The 20428-nt window shown below is 41.2% G+C and overlaps 3 protein-coding genes across 4 annotated transcripts in view; all 3 read right to left on the reverse strand.

The window, feature by feature from the left end:
- CKMT2 (creatine kinase, mitochondrial 2) overlaps window positions 1-5388 on the reverse strand; it is a 39766-nt gene extending 34378 nt beyond the window's left edge. Inside the window, exon 1 of the mRNA XM_070743095.1 lies at window positions 5349-5388. The gene's annotated coding sequence lies outside the window, so the exon portion shown is untranslated. The remainder of the gene's footprint in view (window positions 1-5348) is intronic.
- FAM151B (family with sequence similarity 151 member B) overlaps window positions 1-20428 on the reverse strand; it is a 786337-nt gene that overhangs the window by 461175 nt on the left and 304734 nt on the right. The gene's annotated exons all lie outside the window — the stretch shown is intronic.
- The window catches only part of RASGRF2 (Ras protein specific guanine nucleotide releasing factor 2), a 111374-nt gene continuing 108602 nt past the window's right edge, over window positions 17657-20428 (reverse strand). For both annotated transcript variants that reach the window (XM_070743085.1, XM_070743087.1), the window contains exons 26-27: window positions 19762-19830; window positions 17657-18002 (exon numbers count right to left, since the gene is read on the reverse strand). In XM_070743085.1, coding sequence (XP_070599186.1) covers window positions 17910-18002; window positions 19762-19830 — 162 coding nt within the window. In that variant the 3' untranslated portion in view covers window positions 17657-17909. The remainder of the gene's footprint in view (window positions 18003-19761; window positions 19831-20428) is intronic.

A 20428-nucleotide genomic window follows, 5' to 3' on the forward strand; every position in this document is an offset into this window, starting at 1 on the left:
AAATGTTAGACCTTGCCCCTTTCACACATTCTACAAAGAATCACATACATTTTAAAAAAAATAGAAAAAGAGAAAATACAAATATAAATCAAGTAAGCAAGGTCTTGTTTTCTTCTGTATGTGTTACATGTATACATAAAATGGTTTCAAAGATATTCTGTACATTTATTCTGTACACTTCTCAGTGAAGCACTATACAGTATCTTTTCCTGTACTGTCCAAGGTCAAACCCAAGTAGGAATAATAGCCTTTTCAAAGCTGAGTTCTGTTTCAAAAAAAAAAGAAAGTATAGTTTGACAAATCTTTTATAATTGTAATCATCACCAAAGTGCTTAGAGATTGAAGCACAGAAAGTTGCTTGCCTTGAGTTAAACCATGGGTCCTTAGAGTTCAATATTCGGTATTAGCCTTCCCAACTGTTGTGGTTAGCTCTGGCCCAGTTCCTGTCCCAAGGACTGTGGATGTGGGGGAGACATCCACATGCCGCATGCCTGTTTTGCTCCCGGTGGAATCTTCTGATGAAGGCTCCTCTGACCAAGAAGACATGAGTGACAGGGAGGAGGAGAGTGTGGCAGACAGCTAAGAAGGAGATCAATTATCCAGCTCCTCCTTGGATTCGGAATAAGAGTTAATGATACAGCCATGCATGCAGAGAGTGATGCATAGGCAGCAACAACTGAGAGATTATTATCAAAGAAAATGAGGCCACCTGTGGTTGGGTGGGGCTGTGGTAATTAGTGAGGCTGCTATAAATAGCAGCCTGTGGGTTTGGCCATTGTGGAGGATTATCTGATTGTTGTGTTTTGTGCCTGCCTTACTGACTTTGACCTTTGTGTGCTGATTTTTCCCCGCTTTGAAACCAAAGCAGAGCAAAGTGTATTTCACTTCGTGAAAGAAGAAGGACTATGAATTGCCTCACAGCTGCAAGCTAAGTATCTCAGAACTGATAAGGGACTTGTACAAATTACCAATTTGTTTGGAGACGAGTGCTCTTTGCTATACCAAAAGAGGGCTTAGTTTATTTGGATTTTTGGTATAAAGAACATTGTTTTGAATTTTCAAATGTGTGTGTGTCTGACATTTGTATCTGTGAATTTTCGGGAGGAGTCTACCAGAGACCTCGACAGAACACCAACATGATGTCCTCTGGATTGGGGTCTCCAACTTTGGCAACCTTGGCAACTTTAAAACTTGTGAACTTCAACTCCCGTAGCAAAGCTGGCTGAGTAACTCTGGGAGTTGAAGTCCACTAGTCTTAAAATTGCCAAAGTTGGAGACCCCTGCTTTGGACAATTATATTAGTACAATAGATGTTGTAATTTAACTCATCTTGATGGCACCCAGAAGAGTAATGTCTTTCCTCCTTTGCTGGGCATCCCATTTCCAAAATTTCAAGCAGAATTCTTTCCTAGCCCTGTTTCAAATGATGTTTAATTATTAGACTTTCTGTTGGTATGCAAAAAGGGTGCCCAGAGTTTTAGTCCCACTCCAAATATTATTCAAGATAATTTGTACCCTTAAACACACATGACAAAATTTAAAGGGATGTGGCTGAAACACTCAGGCCAACTATGACAATACTAGTTATTAAGCACAAGTTCCTTTACTTCTTTAAAATAACTGTACTTTTTTTTTTTAAAAAAATCACTATTACCTATACTTTTCATCAGGATTTATGGTATGCCCATTCTGAAGATTAAACTACTGGTTTCGTGTCAATGTAATTCACAGAGAATGCAGCTGATGGAACAAAGCACAATGCTTTAATTTTGTACACTGATTTCAAAAGCTGCTCCTAGAATTAATTTGCTGTTGTGACCTTTCAAGCTGATGCTGACTGCCACTAAAGAGAAATGAAAACTGAGCAAATTTAATTGCTTTTTCTCCAACAACATTTTTAACTTGGCTCTGAGAGAAAAAGTTAAAGAAATTGAAAGCAACATAGCAAGTGACATATTAGAAAACATTCATCTTTCTCCAGCCTTTTAAAAACTATTATCCATGTTTTCATACATCTATTTCTACTTAATTTTGGGGGGGAAATATGTTCAGCAGCCTGCGCTAAAGATTTAATAGAATCTACTTCAAAAAGTTTGGAAAACAAGTACAGTAGAGTCTCGATTATCTGTCCTTCTATAATCTGACATTTCAGATTATCTGACATTGCGGTTGCTTGGTGGTGTGGCTACATGCCACAGAATACCTCTGGGACTGTCTTCTACCACAAGAATCCCAGAGGCTGATAAGGTCCCACAGAGTTGGTCTTCTCTGGGTCCCGTCGACTAAACAATATCGTCTCGCGGCACCCAGGGGAAGAGCCTTCTCTGTGGCGGCCCTGGCCCTCTGGAATCAACTCCCCCCAGAGATCAGAACTGCCCCCATCCTCCTTGTCTTTTGTAAATTGCTTAAGACCCACCTATATCACCAGGCATGGGGAAATTGAGACATCTCCCCCAGGCTTATATAGTTTTATGTATGGTATGCTTGTGTTGTATGGTTTTTTAAATGATGGGGTTTTAAATGCTTTCTTTTAAATATTAGATTTGTTGCATTGTTATTATTATTGTTGTGAGCCGCCCTGAGTCTGCGGAGAGGGACGGCATACAAATCTAATAAATTATTATTATTATTATTATTTCCACACCCCCAGACACACCCCCAAACATGGCAGCCGCAGCGGGGAAGGACTGACTTCTCTCTGCAAAGCCTTAATTGGGGGAAAGAGGGAGGGAGGTGGAGATGGCGGGAAGGAGGGACTTCTTGCCTCTCCTCCACACACAGCTACCCAGCAGTGACACCGTGAGGAGCTGGGGTGGGGGAGGTGCAGGCTGTTGCAGTGCCCAGGTGGGCAGGTGGGAAGGCAGGCGGGCAAGCTGGGAGGCACAAAGCGGAGGGCAGTGGGGACCCCGCTGACAGAAAATGTTTCCTATTCACTTTATTGGCCAAAGATTTGGGGAAAGAGGGGGAAATAGGAGGCTAACAGATTGACAGTGTTGTGGTTAGCTCTGACCCAGCTCCTGCCCCAAGGACTGTGGATGTGGGGAAGACATCCACATGCCGCAGGCCTGTTTTGCTCCTGGTGGAATCTGCTGATGAAGGCTCTTCTGACCCAGAAGACATGAGTGACAGGGAGGAGGAGAGTGTGGCAGACAGCTCAGAAGAAGATCAATTATCTAGCTAGCTCCTTCTTGGATTCGGAACAAAAGTTTATGATACAGCCACGCATGCAGAGAGCGGTGCATAGGCAGCAACAACTGAGATATTATTATCAAAGAAAATGGGGCCACCTGTGGTTGGGTGAGGCTGTGGTAATTAGTGAGGCTGCTATAAATAGCAGCCTGTGGGTTTGGCCATTGTGGAGGATTATCTGATCGTTGTGTTTCGTGCCTGCCTTGCTAACTTTGACCTTTGTGTGCTGATTTTTCCCCGCTTTGAAACCAAAGCAGAGCAAAGTGTATTTCACTTTGTGAAAGAAGAAGGACTGTGAATTGCCTCACAGCTGCAAGCTAATTATCACAGAACTGATAAGGGACTTGTACAAATTACCAGTTTGTTTGGAGACGAGTGCTCTTTGCTATACAAAAAGAGTGCTTAGTTTATTTGAATTTTCGGTAAAAAGAACATTGTTTTGAATTTTCAAACGTGTGTGTGTGTGAAATTTGTATCTGTGAATTTTTGGGAGGATTCTACCAGAGAGCTCGACAGAACAGACAGTCTGAGTTTAAATTAGCCTGCTGGATGGACACTTCCACATGAAGCAAGGGAAAGGCGGCTCATTTCATTTTACCTCTCTTTTGTCTGCTTAATGGGGGAGAGATAGAAAAGCCCACCGAAGGGCGGGGAAAATGCAAGATTGACAGTCAGGAACCGAGCAATCAGAGTCTTAGTTCTTCCCAACCGGGTGGCCCCAGTCAGGGGGACGCCTTGTCTCTGACGTCAACCACTACTGCCAAATTCGCCCAGAAATGAACTTGTTAATAATAAGTTTCCCCACCCCACCACACACAAAGAGAATGCTACTACACCAGCCACATACAATAGAGTCTGGATTATCTGACATTTTTGGCTATTCAGCCCACCCATTTATGTCAGAAAATCGAGACTCTACTGTATTGAAATAATACCTCCCATGTGCCACCAAAAGTAACATTTAAAGCAGGGGTTATATTATGTACTCTCTGCCTCTTAAAAAAATTAAGTTGCTGAAAAATATTTATAGGACTTTACATTACTGAAAGAGCAACTAAGAGAAGAGAAATATAGTGGGACATTCTAAATATCACTCTTATACTAAGGAAAATCCAACATATGACCAACAAAGTGAGTTTGCCAAAACTACTTGGCCACTTTACTATTTCACTTGAGAGGTCATCAGTGTCAAATCTCATAGGGTGCCAAGCCTTGCAATTTGAGCTTCACATATTACATAAATTGGACTGCACAGTTCTTGCTGTGGACCAAGCAGTGAAATTCTTTGTTCCCTCCCCCTATCCTGCTGATCTCAATATCCCCCATTTGCTATTTAAGCAGACACATACAAAATCCTCTTATAGCTTTCACCAGGAATTTCTAAACTGACCTTGAATTGTCATCTCCTATATTGGGAATATTTTCCAGGACGGTTTATTCGCTCAGATTCTGTGTGCTGTGGTGTCAAATTAAACATACTGCATTTGCAAACTGCGTGTCAAATAATAAGTCATTTAAAGGAATGCACCAAAGAAATAATATTTATTGTTGTCAGTGTTTCCTTTTCTTTAACACTAAGAAGTGTGAGAAGCTAGGTTTTCTACTGAGTTGTCAAGAGTTTAGGGCTGAAAATTGCAACCAAGCAATATCTAATTTGTTCTAATCTACATTATCTGATTATATTATTATGGATTTTTAAATGGATAAAATAAAATTCATAAAGCAATTGTCTTTATAGAAGGCTAGTTCGAAAAGATACAGAGCATGTCAGCCAAAAATTAATCTGAATACCAAGCAACTTTCCTCTAGTAATAAAACATTGACAATAACATTTCAGTCTCTCTTGTTAATAGAAGAAATTTATGGACAACCCTGACATTTTTTAATTGCCTGCTCAACAGATTGTCTATAGAAACATTATTGCTATTTGCATACAACAAATGTGATGTTTGAGCATTTAACTTATTTGTTTCAGGATCACTATTTAGAATAGAAACATGATAAGTATCCATCACAGTTTTCTGCACAGTTATGTAAATGATTTAAATATTATCTCTTCCGAGGCTTCAATTAGCAGCATTTTGACTTCATTTTTAAAATAACTCCGCTGTTTGAAATGTCACAGCAATGATAAATAAAAAGTTGAAAACACAACTGACCTTGAAACTGAAGTGACACAAGTCCTGTATGCCAGCAGCCAGGAAGTGTAAAGGAAACTCAAGTTTGTGTGACAGCAAAATTACAGGTCACATGAGAAGCAAAGTGAAAGACGAAGACTGGGGAGGGACAACTGAGTAGGAAAATATGTTTAACCATTCAGGTATTTGAAAAACATTTGACTATAGAACTATGTCCTTGAAAGCACAATGATTTCTTGGGCATCTTATCTGCTCTTATTATTAAATAAGTTTATCTGGCTTTCTGTAATAGTTTTTGTACTTAAAATAAAATATCAAGCTGACTCTCCTAAGTTCCAACCAGCATCAGTCTTTAAACTATATATTAGTGCATTCAGATGTACTTTATCCTTTTTGAAGTATTAGCCTTTTACTACTGGGACAATGCTTCGGAGGATTTCCACACATACATACATACATACATACATACATACATACATACATACATACATACATACATACAGGGGTGGGCTGCTGCCCGGACAAGGGGGAACACAGTGGGGTAGCAAAAATGGAGCTCCATCCCTGAGCACCTAATTTACATTGAAAGATGTTGAAAGAAAATGCAGGCATCCTGTATAAGCCATGCCCACAGTGTGGTAGTAAAAAGTTTGGTAGCCCTTCACTGCATACAAACATACATACATACATACATACATACATACATACATACATACATACATACTGTTGTAGTTAGCTCTGGCCCAGCTCCTGCCCCAAGGAATGTGCAGGTGGATGTGGGGGAAACATCCACATGCCGCAGGCCTGTTTTGCTCCCGATGGAAACTCCCCTCTTCCCTGTCACTCATGCTGCCTTGGCCAGAGGAGGCTTCATCGACAGATTCCATCGGGAGCAAAACAGGCCTGCGGCATGTGGATGTCTCCCCCACATCCACCTGCACATTCCTTGGGGCAGGAGCTGGGCCAGAGCTAACCACAACATAAAATTAAGGAACAAATACAGGTAGAAAATTGCATTGAGCAGTCAAGAAAACAAATAAATGGATCATCAATCAATTCAATCTAGAGTTAGAGCACAAATGACAATGTTCAAAGGACCAAGCTCAAATGATCATATTTCAGATACATTAGGTAATGACTTATCTCTCTGGACAAGACTGTGGTGCTGGAAAAGTAGAAGGAAAGGGAAGAGAAAGACCAGTAGTAAGGTGGACGGACTAATTGGTAAAAGGGTAGGCACCGTTTGTTATGGAGAAAATCTCTGTAGTCACCAAGAGACAATATCAACTTGAAAATACATAATTGACCGATCACTTTGATGCCTGTGATAATGTTTAAGTCACTGAAGTTCTTTCAGCTACTTGTCTTTGTGTTCAATTTCTTAAAAATGGCAATCACTATACATCCCTCTGTACAGCAGTTTCTATGTACATTTGAAAAATAACATATCCAGAAAATTAAAAAAATTCAGAAGAATACAAATAATTTCATCTAATCTAGACTTATGTGCATGTTGGAGCAAATAAAATAGTCAGATGAATTTGTGGAAGAATGATAATCAGTGTTTAAAGCTGTTAACAATGGTGCTACACAGTAGATAGAAGGCAATTGTTTCTGCAAGTTATTATGCACAGCACATTGGCCGTGTGTCAATTCCCCCTTCCTCCCTGAGGAATGTATGCAGCACTGCCTCAAACTGGCTGAGAAAAAAAATATGAAATAGACAAATAGAGGAAAATGCATTAGCATCCTGCAGTCTTGAAAGACCATGATATCATGCTCTGGATGCCCCAGAGCACGAAGCCTGAGTAGGTAAATGTTCTGTCGGGCTCTCTGGTAGACTCCTCCCAAAAATTCACAGATACAAATTTCACACACACACACGTTTGAAAATTCAAAACAATGTTCTTTTTACCGAAAATTCAAATAAACTAAGCACTCTTTTTGTATAGCAAAGAGCACTCGTCTCCAAACAAACTGGTAATTTGTACAAGTCCCTTATCAGTTCTGTGATAATTAGCTTGCAGCTGTGAGGAAATTCACAGTCCTTCTTCTTTCACAAAGTGAAACACACTTTGCTCTGGTTTAGTTTCAAAGCGGGGAAAAATCAGCACACAAAAGGTCAAAGTCAGTAAAGCAGTCACGAAACACAACGATCAGATAATCCTCCACAATGGCCAAACCCACAGGCTGCTATTTATAGCAGCCTCACTAATCACCACAGCCCCACCCAACCACAGGTGGCCTCATTTTCTTTGATAATAATCTCTCAGTTGTTGCTGCCTATGCATCGCTCTCCGCATGAGTGGTTGTATCATTAACTCTTGTTCTGAATCCAAGGAGGAGCTAGATAATTGATCTCCTTCTGAGCTGTCTGCCACACTCTCCTCCTCCCTGTCACTCGTGTCTTTTTGGTCAGAGGAGCCTTCCTCAGCAGATTCCACCGGGGGCAAAACAGGCCTGCAGCATGTGGATGTCTCCCCACATCCACAGTCCTTGGGGCAGGAGCTGGGCCAGAGCTAACCACGAGAGTAAATATGGAGGATAGACAGTTATCCAAGCAGCAGATTCTCCCTTCTCTACGTCTCTGAAATAATCCAATGAAATGGCAAAACCCAATATGATTGGTTCCAGCTATCTTGTAGGAGCTATCTATTTTCAGGACTTTGCTCTGGATTTTACCTCAAGGTTTACTCCTAAAGCCTTTTCCAATGATGGATATAGCCACAAGTTGGTGGAAGTTTGCAGTCAGAGTTTCTTTTCTCCTAGTGGTTGACCAGGGCGTCTTTGGTGTCTTGCCATGCTCTTAGGGTACCACATCGCTTGAAGATACTGCCTTCATGACCGTTGACCTATTATTGTAGGTTTCATCCTCTCAGTCCACTGGAACCTGTCTTCAGTCCACTAGAACTAGACAAGTCCCTATCTTGCCGAAGGTCAATGACCCATTGGCTACTCTCAACCTTGTTTGGCCAGCCTGTCAAAGCTGTTGCCCGGGGTAGGAACAGAAAGGTTTACTAAGTAAGTTTAGACTTCAGATCAGAATTTTAATATTAAAAGTAAAATGTGAGGAGAATACACAGATTGTTATAACAACTTTGTGCAGTAAACGCTTAATAAGTTTTTTATTTGTTAGAAAGGAATTATAATGGGTTTCCAGTGACTTTCAATTTTTATGTAATAGAAAAATTGTAGAATTTGTCAGAATTTGCTTCCATTTTAGAATAACCACTGTAATTGTCTCTAACAGAAATTGATGCTTAAAAATTAAACATTTTAGATTTCAGTTATCTTGTCCATGAAAGCTCTAAGTACATAGTATCAAAACCTTGCATAATTACTTCCATCCCAAAATTCCTTTTTCATATGGATTAGGCTGTGTTTGGAGAACTGAACAATAAACTGAAATTAGTTTTGTTCATAATTTCATGTACTTGCACGATCACTCCTGTAAATTTTCATCTGTAGCTTTTACCTCTCCTGAAGATAGTGTACCTCCTGTTTTTTCATTGTTCCCTTCTGGTCCCACATTGCCCCTCACATATACGCGTGTACACACTTACACACAAACACCCTGATATGTATTGCAGATTTGTGCCAAGGATGTGTTTTAGGTACCCAGTGCCAGAAGGGCAATCAGGTAACTTGATTCTTTGGAAGAGCTCCCCAAAAAAAGACATACCTGCTTCTTGAAGTACAGTGATCCCCCGGGTATTGCGACCCCGATCATTGCGAAACGGCTATATGGCGATTTTTGAACCCGGAAGTAAAAACACCATCTGCGCATGCGCGCCCTTTTTTTTCTATGGGCACGCATGCGTAGATGGCGCCGGGCAGATCAGCTGCTGGGCGGCTTCCCTGGGTCTTCCCCCTCTTGCTGGCGGGAGGGCAAAGCCGTTTGCCCGGCTCGCCCGCCGTTCGCCACTCGCCCGCCATTCGCTCGGCCACCCGCCGTTCGCCCGCCGTTTGCCCGGCTCGCCCGCCCTTCGCCCGGCCACCTGTCGTTCGCTCGCTGCTCGCCCGGCCACCCGGGTTCGTTTGGCTTCGGGACATGCCGGCGGCGACGTTTTAAAACAGCCGCGCGGCTTCCCAACTGAGTCCTGAAGTTCGCCAACTGAGTCCTTTGAAGTTCGCAGCGAGGAGTTTGCGTGGGCGGCGGGGAAACCCCAATCTTCGGCTCCTCGCTGCTGCGGCGGAAGTAAAAACACCATCTGCGCATGCGCAGATGGTGTTTTTACTTCCGCAGCGCTACTTCGCGCAAAACCGATCATTGCGAGGGGTCCTGGAACGGAACCCTCGCAATGATGGGGGGATCACTGTAGTTCCATTTGTGAAACTGCCTGATTTATTTATTTATTTAAATTTCTATCCCACCCAACTCCCTAGGGATGCAGTGGGAAAGAAAAGGGGGAACACAAGTGAGTTAGGATTAAAAGGGGGGGGGAGAAACATTGACTTCCAACTTTCTCTGTTGCAGTAAAATAAGGCATTAACATGAAATCATAACTGTTTGCTTTTTCATAATAATACGAACCATTTTTGATATGTTCATTTATTGCACATTGTCCAGAATGCATTATTTGAGTTGGCAGCCATTTAAATACGTCAAATTTTTTTTTTTTTTTAAAGTGACAAATGGCAGACATCTTTAACTTGGGAAATGAGCAGCTACATAAACATTGCCTCTAAAAGGAAAAGTCCCAAAATTTATGTGTGAAAAATAACCTTTAAATTGTTCAGGATTGTAGAGATCGGTTAGATGTAGAACATCTTTTAATGTCTTCTTGGGAATGCAGAAAAGCGGAGATTCATCAACATACAGACTGGCAGCCCTGAAGCCATAGACCAGTGATGGTGAACCTTTTTTTGGCTTGGGTGCCAAAAGGGGTATGTTAAGGGGTGGGCAGCAGGCAGGATGGGGTGGAATGCAGTTCCACCGGCAGAAATGAAGATGCGTGCATAGATCCAGCTGATCAGCAGCTGTCACTTCCTGGATTACTGGTCTTGGCTTGGCTTTCTTTTTTTCGCCTGCTGCTGCATCTGCGCTCCTTGCTTTTTTCCTCTTTCCTCCTTCCTGGCCTTGGATGAGCTTCCCTCTCTCCTGCCCGGCTCTCCTTCAGCGTCACACAGCCACCTCCCGCCTGAGGTGCAAACAGAAGGCATGGGTGGAAGCGGCGCTGGCAGCATTTATGCTTCTGGCAGGAACCGTTTGCCTAGCTACCCAGCCTAATGTGGGAGGAGCACCCAGGAAGGAGAGCGCGGGAAACACGAAGCAAATTGTCACCCCAGCGAGTGACACTGGTAAGGTTGTAAGTTGAGGACTTAAAAGTTCACTTGAACGATGTTCACATGATCACATGGCCGGCAAGTGTTGTGGTTAGCTCTGGCCCAACTCCTGCCCCAAGCAATGTGCAGATGGATGTGGGGGAGATATCCACATTACCTGTTTTGCTTCCAGTAGAATCTGTCTCCTCTCACCAAGGAAGCGTGAGTGACAGGGAAGAGGGGAGTTTGGCAGACAGTCCATGAGGAGATCAATCATCTGTATCATCCCTGGATTCTGAACAAGAATTAATGACACATCCATGTATGTGTAGAGTGATGCATAGGAGACAACAACTGAAGGATTATTACAAGAGAAAATGAGGCCACCTGTGGTTGGGTGGGGCTGCTGTAATTAGTGCTACAGATAAAAGTGCAGCCTGGTGTGTTAGCCTCATGGCGGTTTGTCTGATTCATTGTTTCATCAAGATCGTGGTTTTTTGCTGCTCAGGATTGTGTGTGTGGACTCTCTGGACTTTAGAATTGGACTCAATTTCCCAGTTATTGGGTGAGCAATTGGATTGCATTTCACCTGTGCCTTCTGTGTACCAGAAAATCCCTTGGACATTTAAAAAGGGAGCTGTTTCTGTTTTTCTGTTTATAAAAACTTTGGGGTTTTCCTTTTATTGTGTGGTGTGTGTCTTCCTGGACTAATTACCCTGTAATTACGGGCGGTTGAAACACGCCGGCAGAACAGCAAGCCACTCTTTCCAGTCACATGACAATTAAGCCACACCCACAAAATAAGCCACACCCATAGTGTGACAGTAAAAATTTTGGCTGGCCATTACTGGGTATGTGCATGTGCACTAGCGCATGCATGTGCCCCCACCAATCACCTCCCTCATGCATGGATACAACTCCCTCATGCTGCCTCCATGCATGTGAACAACCCCCCCCCCCCACCGTACACACACACACTGCCTCCAATGCATGCACACAGACTTCACTGAAGCCTTCGGAGTTCTGAAGCCTGGTAATGGTGAAAAACAGCCCAACTGGCCAACCAGAAATTCATTTCTGAACTTCTGAATGGGCCGTTTTTGACCATCTCCGGGGTTCAGGGAAGCCTCCTGAAGCCTGGAGATGGTGAAAAACGGCCCAATGGTCGAACCAGAAGTTTGTCCTCAGGGTTCAGGAGGCTTTTTTGAAGCCTGGGGAAAGCAAAAACGTCCGAAAAGAAACCTAAAAATCAGCTGGCCAGCACACTGGAGCTGACATAGCGCAACGCCTCACGTGTCCTCAGATATGGATCTGCGTGCCGCTGTTGTGTGTCTACCGTGTACACTTTTTTCAGAGAAGCTATCCAATAAGAGAGGTGAAAAGCAAACAACCTGAACTAAAAGTTTAAAAATACGAATGCAGTATTGGAACAGGCAAAATGTCAAAATGGTTGAGGCTGATATTGGCTGTAATCAGAATCACTTTAAGATAAGTTTACAGCTGCCCCTTCCCCAACTGATCATTATAATAGAGCCGGGGTGGCACAGCAGGTAGAGTGCTGTACTGCAGGCCACTGAAGCTGACTGTAGATCTGTGGTTCAAATCTCATCACCGGTTCAAGGTTGACTCAGCCTTCCATCCTTCCGAGGTGGATAAAATAAGGACCCGGATTGTGGGGAAAATATGTTGGCTCTGTTAAAAAGTGCTATTGATAACATGTTGTAAGCCACCCTGAGTCTAAGGAGAAGGGTGGCATAAAAAATTGAATAAATAAATAAATAAATAAATAAATAAATAAATAAATGTATGATGACATAAATTACATCAGACAAGGAGCATCCCTGTCTATAAGATAAATCAGGCAAGCAGAAATAGGCTCTTGACATCACATCTAAATTTGGATAAAGCTCCATTAGTGCAAGTTTTTAAATAAGTGATAAAAGCCATTTTCTTAAAAGATTGTTAATACTGCTGATCTGAAAAAGTTTATAGTTTTTTTTTAGTTATAATGAAGCTCAAGTGGGCCATTAATTATTTATTAAAAATTGCTGTTTTAACAGGCTATTTGAGTGATATACCATAATGTATTCTATATTTATTTTACAAATGAGATAACTTTGTCACTGAGATATACTGTAGTTAAACAACTGCTAGAGATACAATGATATATTTAGCAAATTAGGTTGCAGTAAAACTACTATTTATTTATTTATTTATTATTTATTTATTTATTTATTAGATTTGTATGCCGCCCCTCTCCGCAGACTCAGGGCGGCTAACAACAATAGTGAAACAACATATAACAAATCTAATATTTAAAATAATTTTAAAAACCCTAATTTTAAAAACCAAACATACACACAAACATGCCATGCATAAATTGTATAGGCCTAGGGGGAAGGGCATATCTCAGTTCCCCCATGCCTGGCGACAGAGGTGGGTTTTAAGGAGCTAACAAAAGGCAAGGAGGGTGGGGGCAATTCTGATCTCTGGGGGGAGTTGGTTCCAGAGGGTCAGGGCCACCACAGAGAAGGTTCTTCCCCTGGGTCCCGCCAAATGACATTGTTTAGTCAACTGGACCTGGAGAAGGCCAACTCTGTGGGACCTAACTGGTCGCTGGGATTCATGCGGCAGAAGGGAGAAGGCGGTCCCGGAGATATGCCATGAAGGGCTTTACTACCCCTTTTTATTTCAACTACACAATTTAAGTCTATTGGCATTTATTCAGGAAACTACAATAACGATAATTAATGAATAGAATGTCAAGGATATCACAACAGACTGTAGTTAGAAAAAGGAAAGTTGTGATTTTCGATTTGGCTTGAATGGAAGGCCCACAATATAGAGTCTGTACAAATGCAATAATACATGAATGATTCTAATATACTTTGAACTTCTTTTCTTTGATTAAATCTTCCAGGAATTACATTTTAGGAGAATCACATTTTAGGAGAATATTCAATATAATATTGACTACTTCCCTCATAATGGCAGAAATATATGTTGAATCCTTGTTAACAACAATTAATGAAGCTTGCTAAAGATTTTCAACAAAAAGGTCAGAAAACAAGGACCACACAGAATAATAGTTGTCATATAATTTAATGAAATATGTAAATTAAATAGGATAAAAACAGATATAAGCACCTTCAGCTGCACTTAGAATCCAAAATAGGCCAAGTGCCCCATGAAAAGACAATGCTAATATTATAAAATGAAATACAAGGGAATCAAAATAAATTACAAATCACTACATTCACAAACAATTCTCACAAAATAATGTATAGCTTCTAATGGAATTTGTGAAGAAGGGAAGCAGATTCATTCTAGACGAAAGAAAATACCTAAAAAGTCCTGCCTTGGAAATTAGTGTAATTCTGTTAAATAACTGGTATGTGAAATTTTAAAAGTTATTATTAACACAATGAAAATATCAGTAAATTATCTGGTGGTCATATAATTCATGCTTCTATCATGCTCAAACTGCTATTATCTTTTTCTGACAAGACATTTGTGAAAAAAACAATCATCTTCAACAAAAAATAATAAACAAATATCTATAAATAACATTGTTCACATTGAAATTTACCATATTCATTAACCAGAAATACTTAAACATGCCTACAGCATTCCTATTGAAGTTCTGAAAACTTAACAGAATATTTTTATAATTCCTTTAAATGTGCAGTCATATAGTTATATAAAAATAGGGCTTTAGAATGATTCCATTTCATAATAAGCAGATAATGGATGTGATCCGTAATTAGACAAAACTAGATTTTCTGGGCTGGCAATATACTAGAAATGGAGATGGTAACCCCCTCCCCCCCCACAGATTAATTTTCCATTGCCAGAGTTTAGCACTAAGTAATAAATTCTCAAATATGATCAAATGATCGCCCTTTTTTAAACAGTAATGCTCCTGAGAGGTTTAAGGGGATTTTTCATCTGGTGGCTGAGACTCCTTGGAAAAGCACAATTTTTAATTCTGTTTATTCAAAAGTGATATTAAATGCATTTTTAAACAATTGGTTTATGTATTCTTTCCATTTAAGGAGACTACTTTTAATTAAACAATCAATGAACTAGTATACAGTGGTCCCTCGAGTTTCGCGATCTCGATCTTCGCGAAACGCTATATCGCGAGTTTTCAACCCGGAAGTAAACTCCACCATCTGCGCATGCGTGCCCTTCCATGCATGCGTAGATGGTGGAGTTTCCCCGCCGGGCAGAGGCTTCCCTGGGTCTTCCCCCTCTTGCCCCGGTAAGGCGCGAGCAACGGCGTGGGCGGGTGGGCGGCACACGCGCGGGGAAACCCCAGGGCCGCTTCTCAGCTGAGAAGCGGCCCCAGCAACAGCGCGGGGGGCGGGCGGCACGCGCGCGGGGGGGGAAACCCCAGGGCTGCTTCTCAGCTGAGAAGCGGCCCCAGCAACAGCGTGGGGGGGCGGGCGGCGCGCGCGCGCGCGGGGAAACCCCAGGGCCGCTTCTCAGCTGAGAAGCGGCCCCAGCAACAGCGCGGGGGGGCGGGCGGCACGCCGCGCGCGCGGGGAAACCCCAGGGCCGCTTCTCAGCTGAGAAGCGGCCCCAGCAACAGCGCGGGGGGGCGGGCGGCACGCGCGCGCGCGGGGAAACCCCAGGGCCGCTTCTCAGCTGAGAAGCGGCCCCAGCAACAGCGCGGGGGGGCGGGCGGCGCGCGGGGGGGCGGGCGGCGCGCGCGCGCGCGCGGGGAAACCCCAGGGCCGCTTCTCAGCTGAGAAGCGACCCCAGCAACAGCGCGGGGGGGCGGGCGGCACGCGCGCGCGCGGGGAAACCCCAGGGCCGCTTCTCAGCTGAGAAGCGGCCCCAGCAACAGCGCGGGGGGGGGGGCGGGCGGCACGCACGCGGACAAGCAGCAGCAGCGAGGCGGCGGGGAAACCCAATCTTCGGCTCCTCGCTGCTGCGGTGGAAATAAAAACACCATCTGCGCATGCGCAGATGGTGTTTTTACTTCCGCACCGCTACTTCGCGACAAATCGATCATCGCGAGGGGTCCTGGAACGGAACCCTCGCGATGATCGAGGGACCACTGTATATGTCTGAAAATGTAAATTGATCTATAAGTAATCTTATCTCCATAGACTTAAAAAAAATAAATCTGTTAATAACTTATTCAAATCAGATAAACAAAAATATTTTTCTTCCTAAGTAATTTCTGCAACAAATATTTAAACATATACTTCCTTCCAAAGTCAATATGGAGAATGTGAGATCAAAATATTATTTGTTCTTTCAAAGTTTAAAAATATAGGATAAATATGTTTTCACTTTCCAGGGATTTGACAAATTACTGCTGTTCCAACAATCTTGTAATCTAGAATTCATGGTGAGGAAATGTCATATACAGGAATTGACATGTAACAAAAATATAAATGATTATGCAAAATAATTTGTAATTTTTAGAAGATCACAGCTGCAATCCAAGTAAACAGTAGAATTTATGTACTATTCAGTGTTGGAAATTTTCTTTTCTTTAGAAGAAAATATGCAATCTATTTATTTATGTACATGGCAGAGCAACTGTTTGAATGCAAGCTACACTTATAGAAACTGGCTTTAATCATTATTAAGGTGATCCTGGAGTCATGATTGTATACAAACAGTGTGTTCATAGGGTGTAGTGTTATCCACAAAAAAGAAAAAGATTCAGAAAATCTACATCTTTATAACTTGTTCTAAAGAGCATGAAAATCCATTGGAACATCAAAATTATATATGATTTATTCCTATGATTTGTCAGGTAAACCTACTGACTATGTCACTAATCTCTGACACCAATGCAGAACTGAGGGTTACTTATTGTCTTCAATGGAGTGGCGGTAGAAGGCAAGAGGTTGACATTATTGGATATTTGATTAGAACTATTTTCCAATATGAAAGAACCCCCCCCCCCACTGTATTAGTACATAGGAGAAGACATCACAATCCCATTAAGACAGATATATTTTAACTAAAGTTATATGAGAAATGTGCTATTGGAAAACAACGTACAAATTACCAAAGAGACTAACCTACTATAGAGACAGGGTTGCCACAACACTGCAATATCAATCCAGTCCCTTCTAAGCTTGTATATCGAGCAACCATGCATTAATCTGCATACCAGATCATCTCACATATTGCTATTATTAGAGAATGAATATATTTGGACTATTAAACTAGTATTCATAATGGCACGCTGATATTCTTCAGTCTTCTTTCGGTTTGGAAAAAAAGTAAATATAGGAAAATTAATTTTTGAACAGACCTCTTCAGTTAAAACGAACAGCTTCAGGGTATCAAACAGGCAAGCTGGTGGATACGGCAGATGCCATCTTGCCTGTTTTAATATCTCTCACTGTGCTAAAGGGATTATATGAACAGATTATTCTGGAAATACAGTGTTCCCTCGATTTTCGCGGCTTCGAACTTCACAAAAAGTCTATACCACGGTTTTTCAAAAATATTAATTAAAAAATATTTCACACTTTTTTCCCTATACCAAGGTTTTTCCCATCCAATGACGTCATATGTCATCGCCAAACTTTCGTCTGCCTTTAATAAATATTGTTTTAAATAAACTTTAATAAATAAACATGGTGAGTAATAATCTAAATGGTTGCTAAGGGAATGGGAAATTGTAATTTAGGGGTTTGAAGTGTTAAGGAAAGGCTTGTGATACTGTTCATAACCAAAAATAGTGTATTTACTTCCGCATCTCTACTTTGCGGAAATTCGACTTTTGCGGGTGGTATCAGAACACATCCCCAGTGAAAATCGAGGGAACACTGTAACACTGTTATATATTACATTGTTGATTCTACAAATACTCTTTCTTTAACAATAGACAATAAAGTGGAAAAAATTGGTCAAAATACCTAAATAAAGCATGCTTTTTTTGAATTGCATCCAAAGATAGTTAGACAAGATTTCTTCCTCTAGTAACATGCTATCATTGATTGAACTCCAGCAAAATGTTATATTCATATTTCATTCTGCTGTCTCCTTGACTGGCTCACTACTGTTATTGCCCATCTTTTCTTTAGTCCTTTATTTGTTTTGAAATCTCTTCACTTCTGTCAAGTAACAACCATTTGACCCACATTTGTGCTACATGGCTCCGTTCCTCCAACAGTTGCTTCTCTGGAAAAGTATCTCTGTGAGACTCTGCATCCCTTTAATGGAGAAGGGAATTTCAATTTTTCTCAGCTTTTGCCCCTTGCATTCTGTAGAGGCATGCCATGCATAATTTTTTCCATTAGACTAAGTTCTGGGTGGTGGAAGAATAATAATATTGGTTTCTCAGGCTGGCAATCTAGGCTCGAGTTTTAGAGATAGCTCATACAGTGTGTCCTCATCTATGATGAGGCTTTTGTCCAACAAGTACTGAGTGACCTGGGAAAACAAGAATATGAAACAATTGTTTAGTGATGTTAGAAACATAGAAACATAGAAGATTGACGGCAGAAAAAGACCTCATAGTCCATCTAGTCTGCCCTTATACTATTTTCTGTATTTTATCTTAGGATTGATATATGTTTATTCCAGGCATGTTTAAATTCAGTTACCAAGCATCTACCACTCTTTCAGTAAAATAATATTTTCTCACGTTGCTTCTGATCTTTCCCCCAACTAACCTCAGATTGTGCCCCCTTGTACTTGTGTTCACTTTCCTATTAAAAACACTTCCCTCCTGAACCTTATTTCACCCTTTGACATATTTAAATGTTTCGATCATGTCTCCCCTTTCCCTTCTGTCCTCAAGACTATACAGATTGAGTTCATTAAGTCCTGATAAGTTTTATGCCTAAGACCTTCCACCACTTTTGTAGCCCATCTTTGGACCCGTTCAATTTTATCAATATCTTTTTGTAGGTGAGGTCTCCAGAACTGAACACAGTACTCCAAATGTGGTCTCATTGGAATGTTGGAATCATTATACATCATCATTGTAGTTTCTGTCAATATTTCAATCTTCTTTGATACAAACACGAGAGGAAGCAGATATGTGATTCAGTAAAAAAAACCAGGTGAACTGGTCAGAACTGGCAGCAATCCATTTCTGTGTGTCACAATGCAAACCCTTTCCTTTTCCGTGTAGTCACATTACAGACATGCAAAAAGAAGTAGAGTTCTAGCAAATATTGGGGTGTAGCTTCTGCCACTCCTTCCCCACCCCCTTGCCCCCCCCACCCCACCAACTGTTATATTACTACTGTAGATCACCTCACCTGTGAATCAGTTGTGGTTCTAAACCCCTTTACTACCAGTTTGCATGTGCGCTTGCACACAATGTTTCTGCCCACGCGCAGAAGTGTTTTGGGTGGTCGGGCAGAGCCTTCTGCCATCAGCACTTCCAGTTTTTAGAATTAGTCGACTTACACCCATTTGTTTAGAGACTTTTCAAAATCACAGTGACATTGAAAAAATAGGTTTTCGACCATTTTTCACTGGTACTATCATTGCAGCATCCCCGTGGACATGTGTTGAAAATTCAGAAGCTTGGCAGCTGGTGTGTATTTTTGATGTTGTAGTGTTCCGAGGTCATGTGATTAACTTTTGTGACCTTCTGACAGCAAAGTCAATTGGGAAGCCTATTTCACCTAATAACCATGATATTAACTTAACAACTGCATTGATTCACTTAACAACTGTTGTAAGAATGGTCATAAAATGTGGTAAAACTCACTTAACAGCTGTCTTGATTAGCATTGGCAATTTCAGGCTCAACTGTAGTTATATATTGAGGAAGATGCCAGCTTCCAACAAAAAAAACCCCATAAACCACAGTCATGTGACCATGGGATATTGCAAACAGCCAAATTCAATCATGTGTCCATAGGGGTAAGGGGGCCGACAGTTGGCAGAATTTTGAATCATAAATATTTCGGGGTCTGCAGTAACTTACAACCGATTTTAAATTGCTGGTTTAACATCAGGAATTCAGCTGTATCAACATTATCACTAAGCCCTGAAACCAAACACTGACCAACAGATACCAGACATGAAAGTCTACACCAGTATAATGCTGAAACTTTAAGTCACAAATCTCTTCACATACTATATAAAAAAATATGGGGCATAATTTATTAATATATTTAGAATAAGGTAAAAAACTGTATACAGTGGAAAAGAAGATATGAAAATACTGTACCTTTTGTTGATGCTCTATTCGATAGGAAGCCTGTTGGAACTGACGTATTTCCCTGATAATATGCGATATCTGTTAAATAAACATATCAATGATAATTTCTGGTTGAATTTTGGAACAGTGGCTTGAATTCTAATTTTCCTATATAAAATTGTAAAATATAATAAGGTTTATATTCCTTGCTCTTCTTTCTAGAGCTCTTTTGGTCTCTGAACAGATTGTCAAAAGCAGGCATTATGCTCCAACCCAGTAGAATTAAACTAGGAAAAAACTATAATTTTACTATTATTTTGGACTTTCCACTTAAAACAGCTGTTTCACAACAGCATTTCCCTGATTGTCCAAACAGGCAACAATGTGTGTGGCTTATCAACTGGAGCCAACAAGATTTGGAAATATATATTTGATGCTATTGGGTTGGCTTAAATTCTACAGTAGACAAAGTTGGTTTTTTTCTGTTTTTCTTTCTCTCCAGCTCCTTGCATAACTGAGAGTATGCAAAATGGGTTTTTGAGTGACTTTGAGCATTCTATGCTTTACTGGGTAGATTAATTTTGTTGTGAGTTACATTTAACTCCCTTGAGTTTAAAACATATAGGAAAAAATGGGTATGGGTTCTGTATTTCTAAAATAGTGCCTTTTAATCCAGTTTAGGAATGATTCTGTGTTG

The sequence above is a fragment of the Erythrolamprus reginae genome, chromosome 2 (assembly GCF_031021105.1).
Source record: "Erythrolamprus reginae isolate rEryReg1 chromosome 2, rEryReg1.hap1, whole genome shotgun sequence".
Taxonomy (NCBI): domain Eukaryota; kingdom Metazoa; phylum Chordata; class Lepidosauria; order Squamata; family Dipsadidae; genus Erythrolamprus; species Erythrolamprus reginae.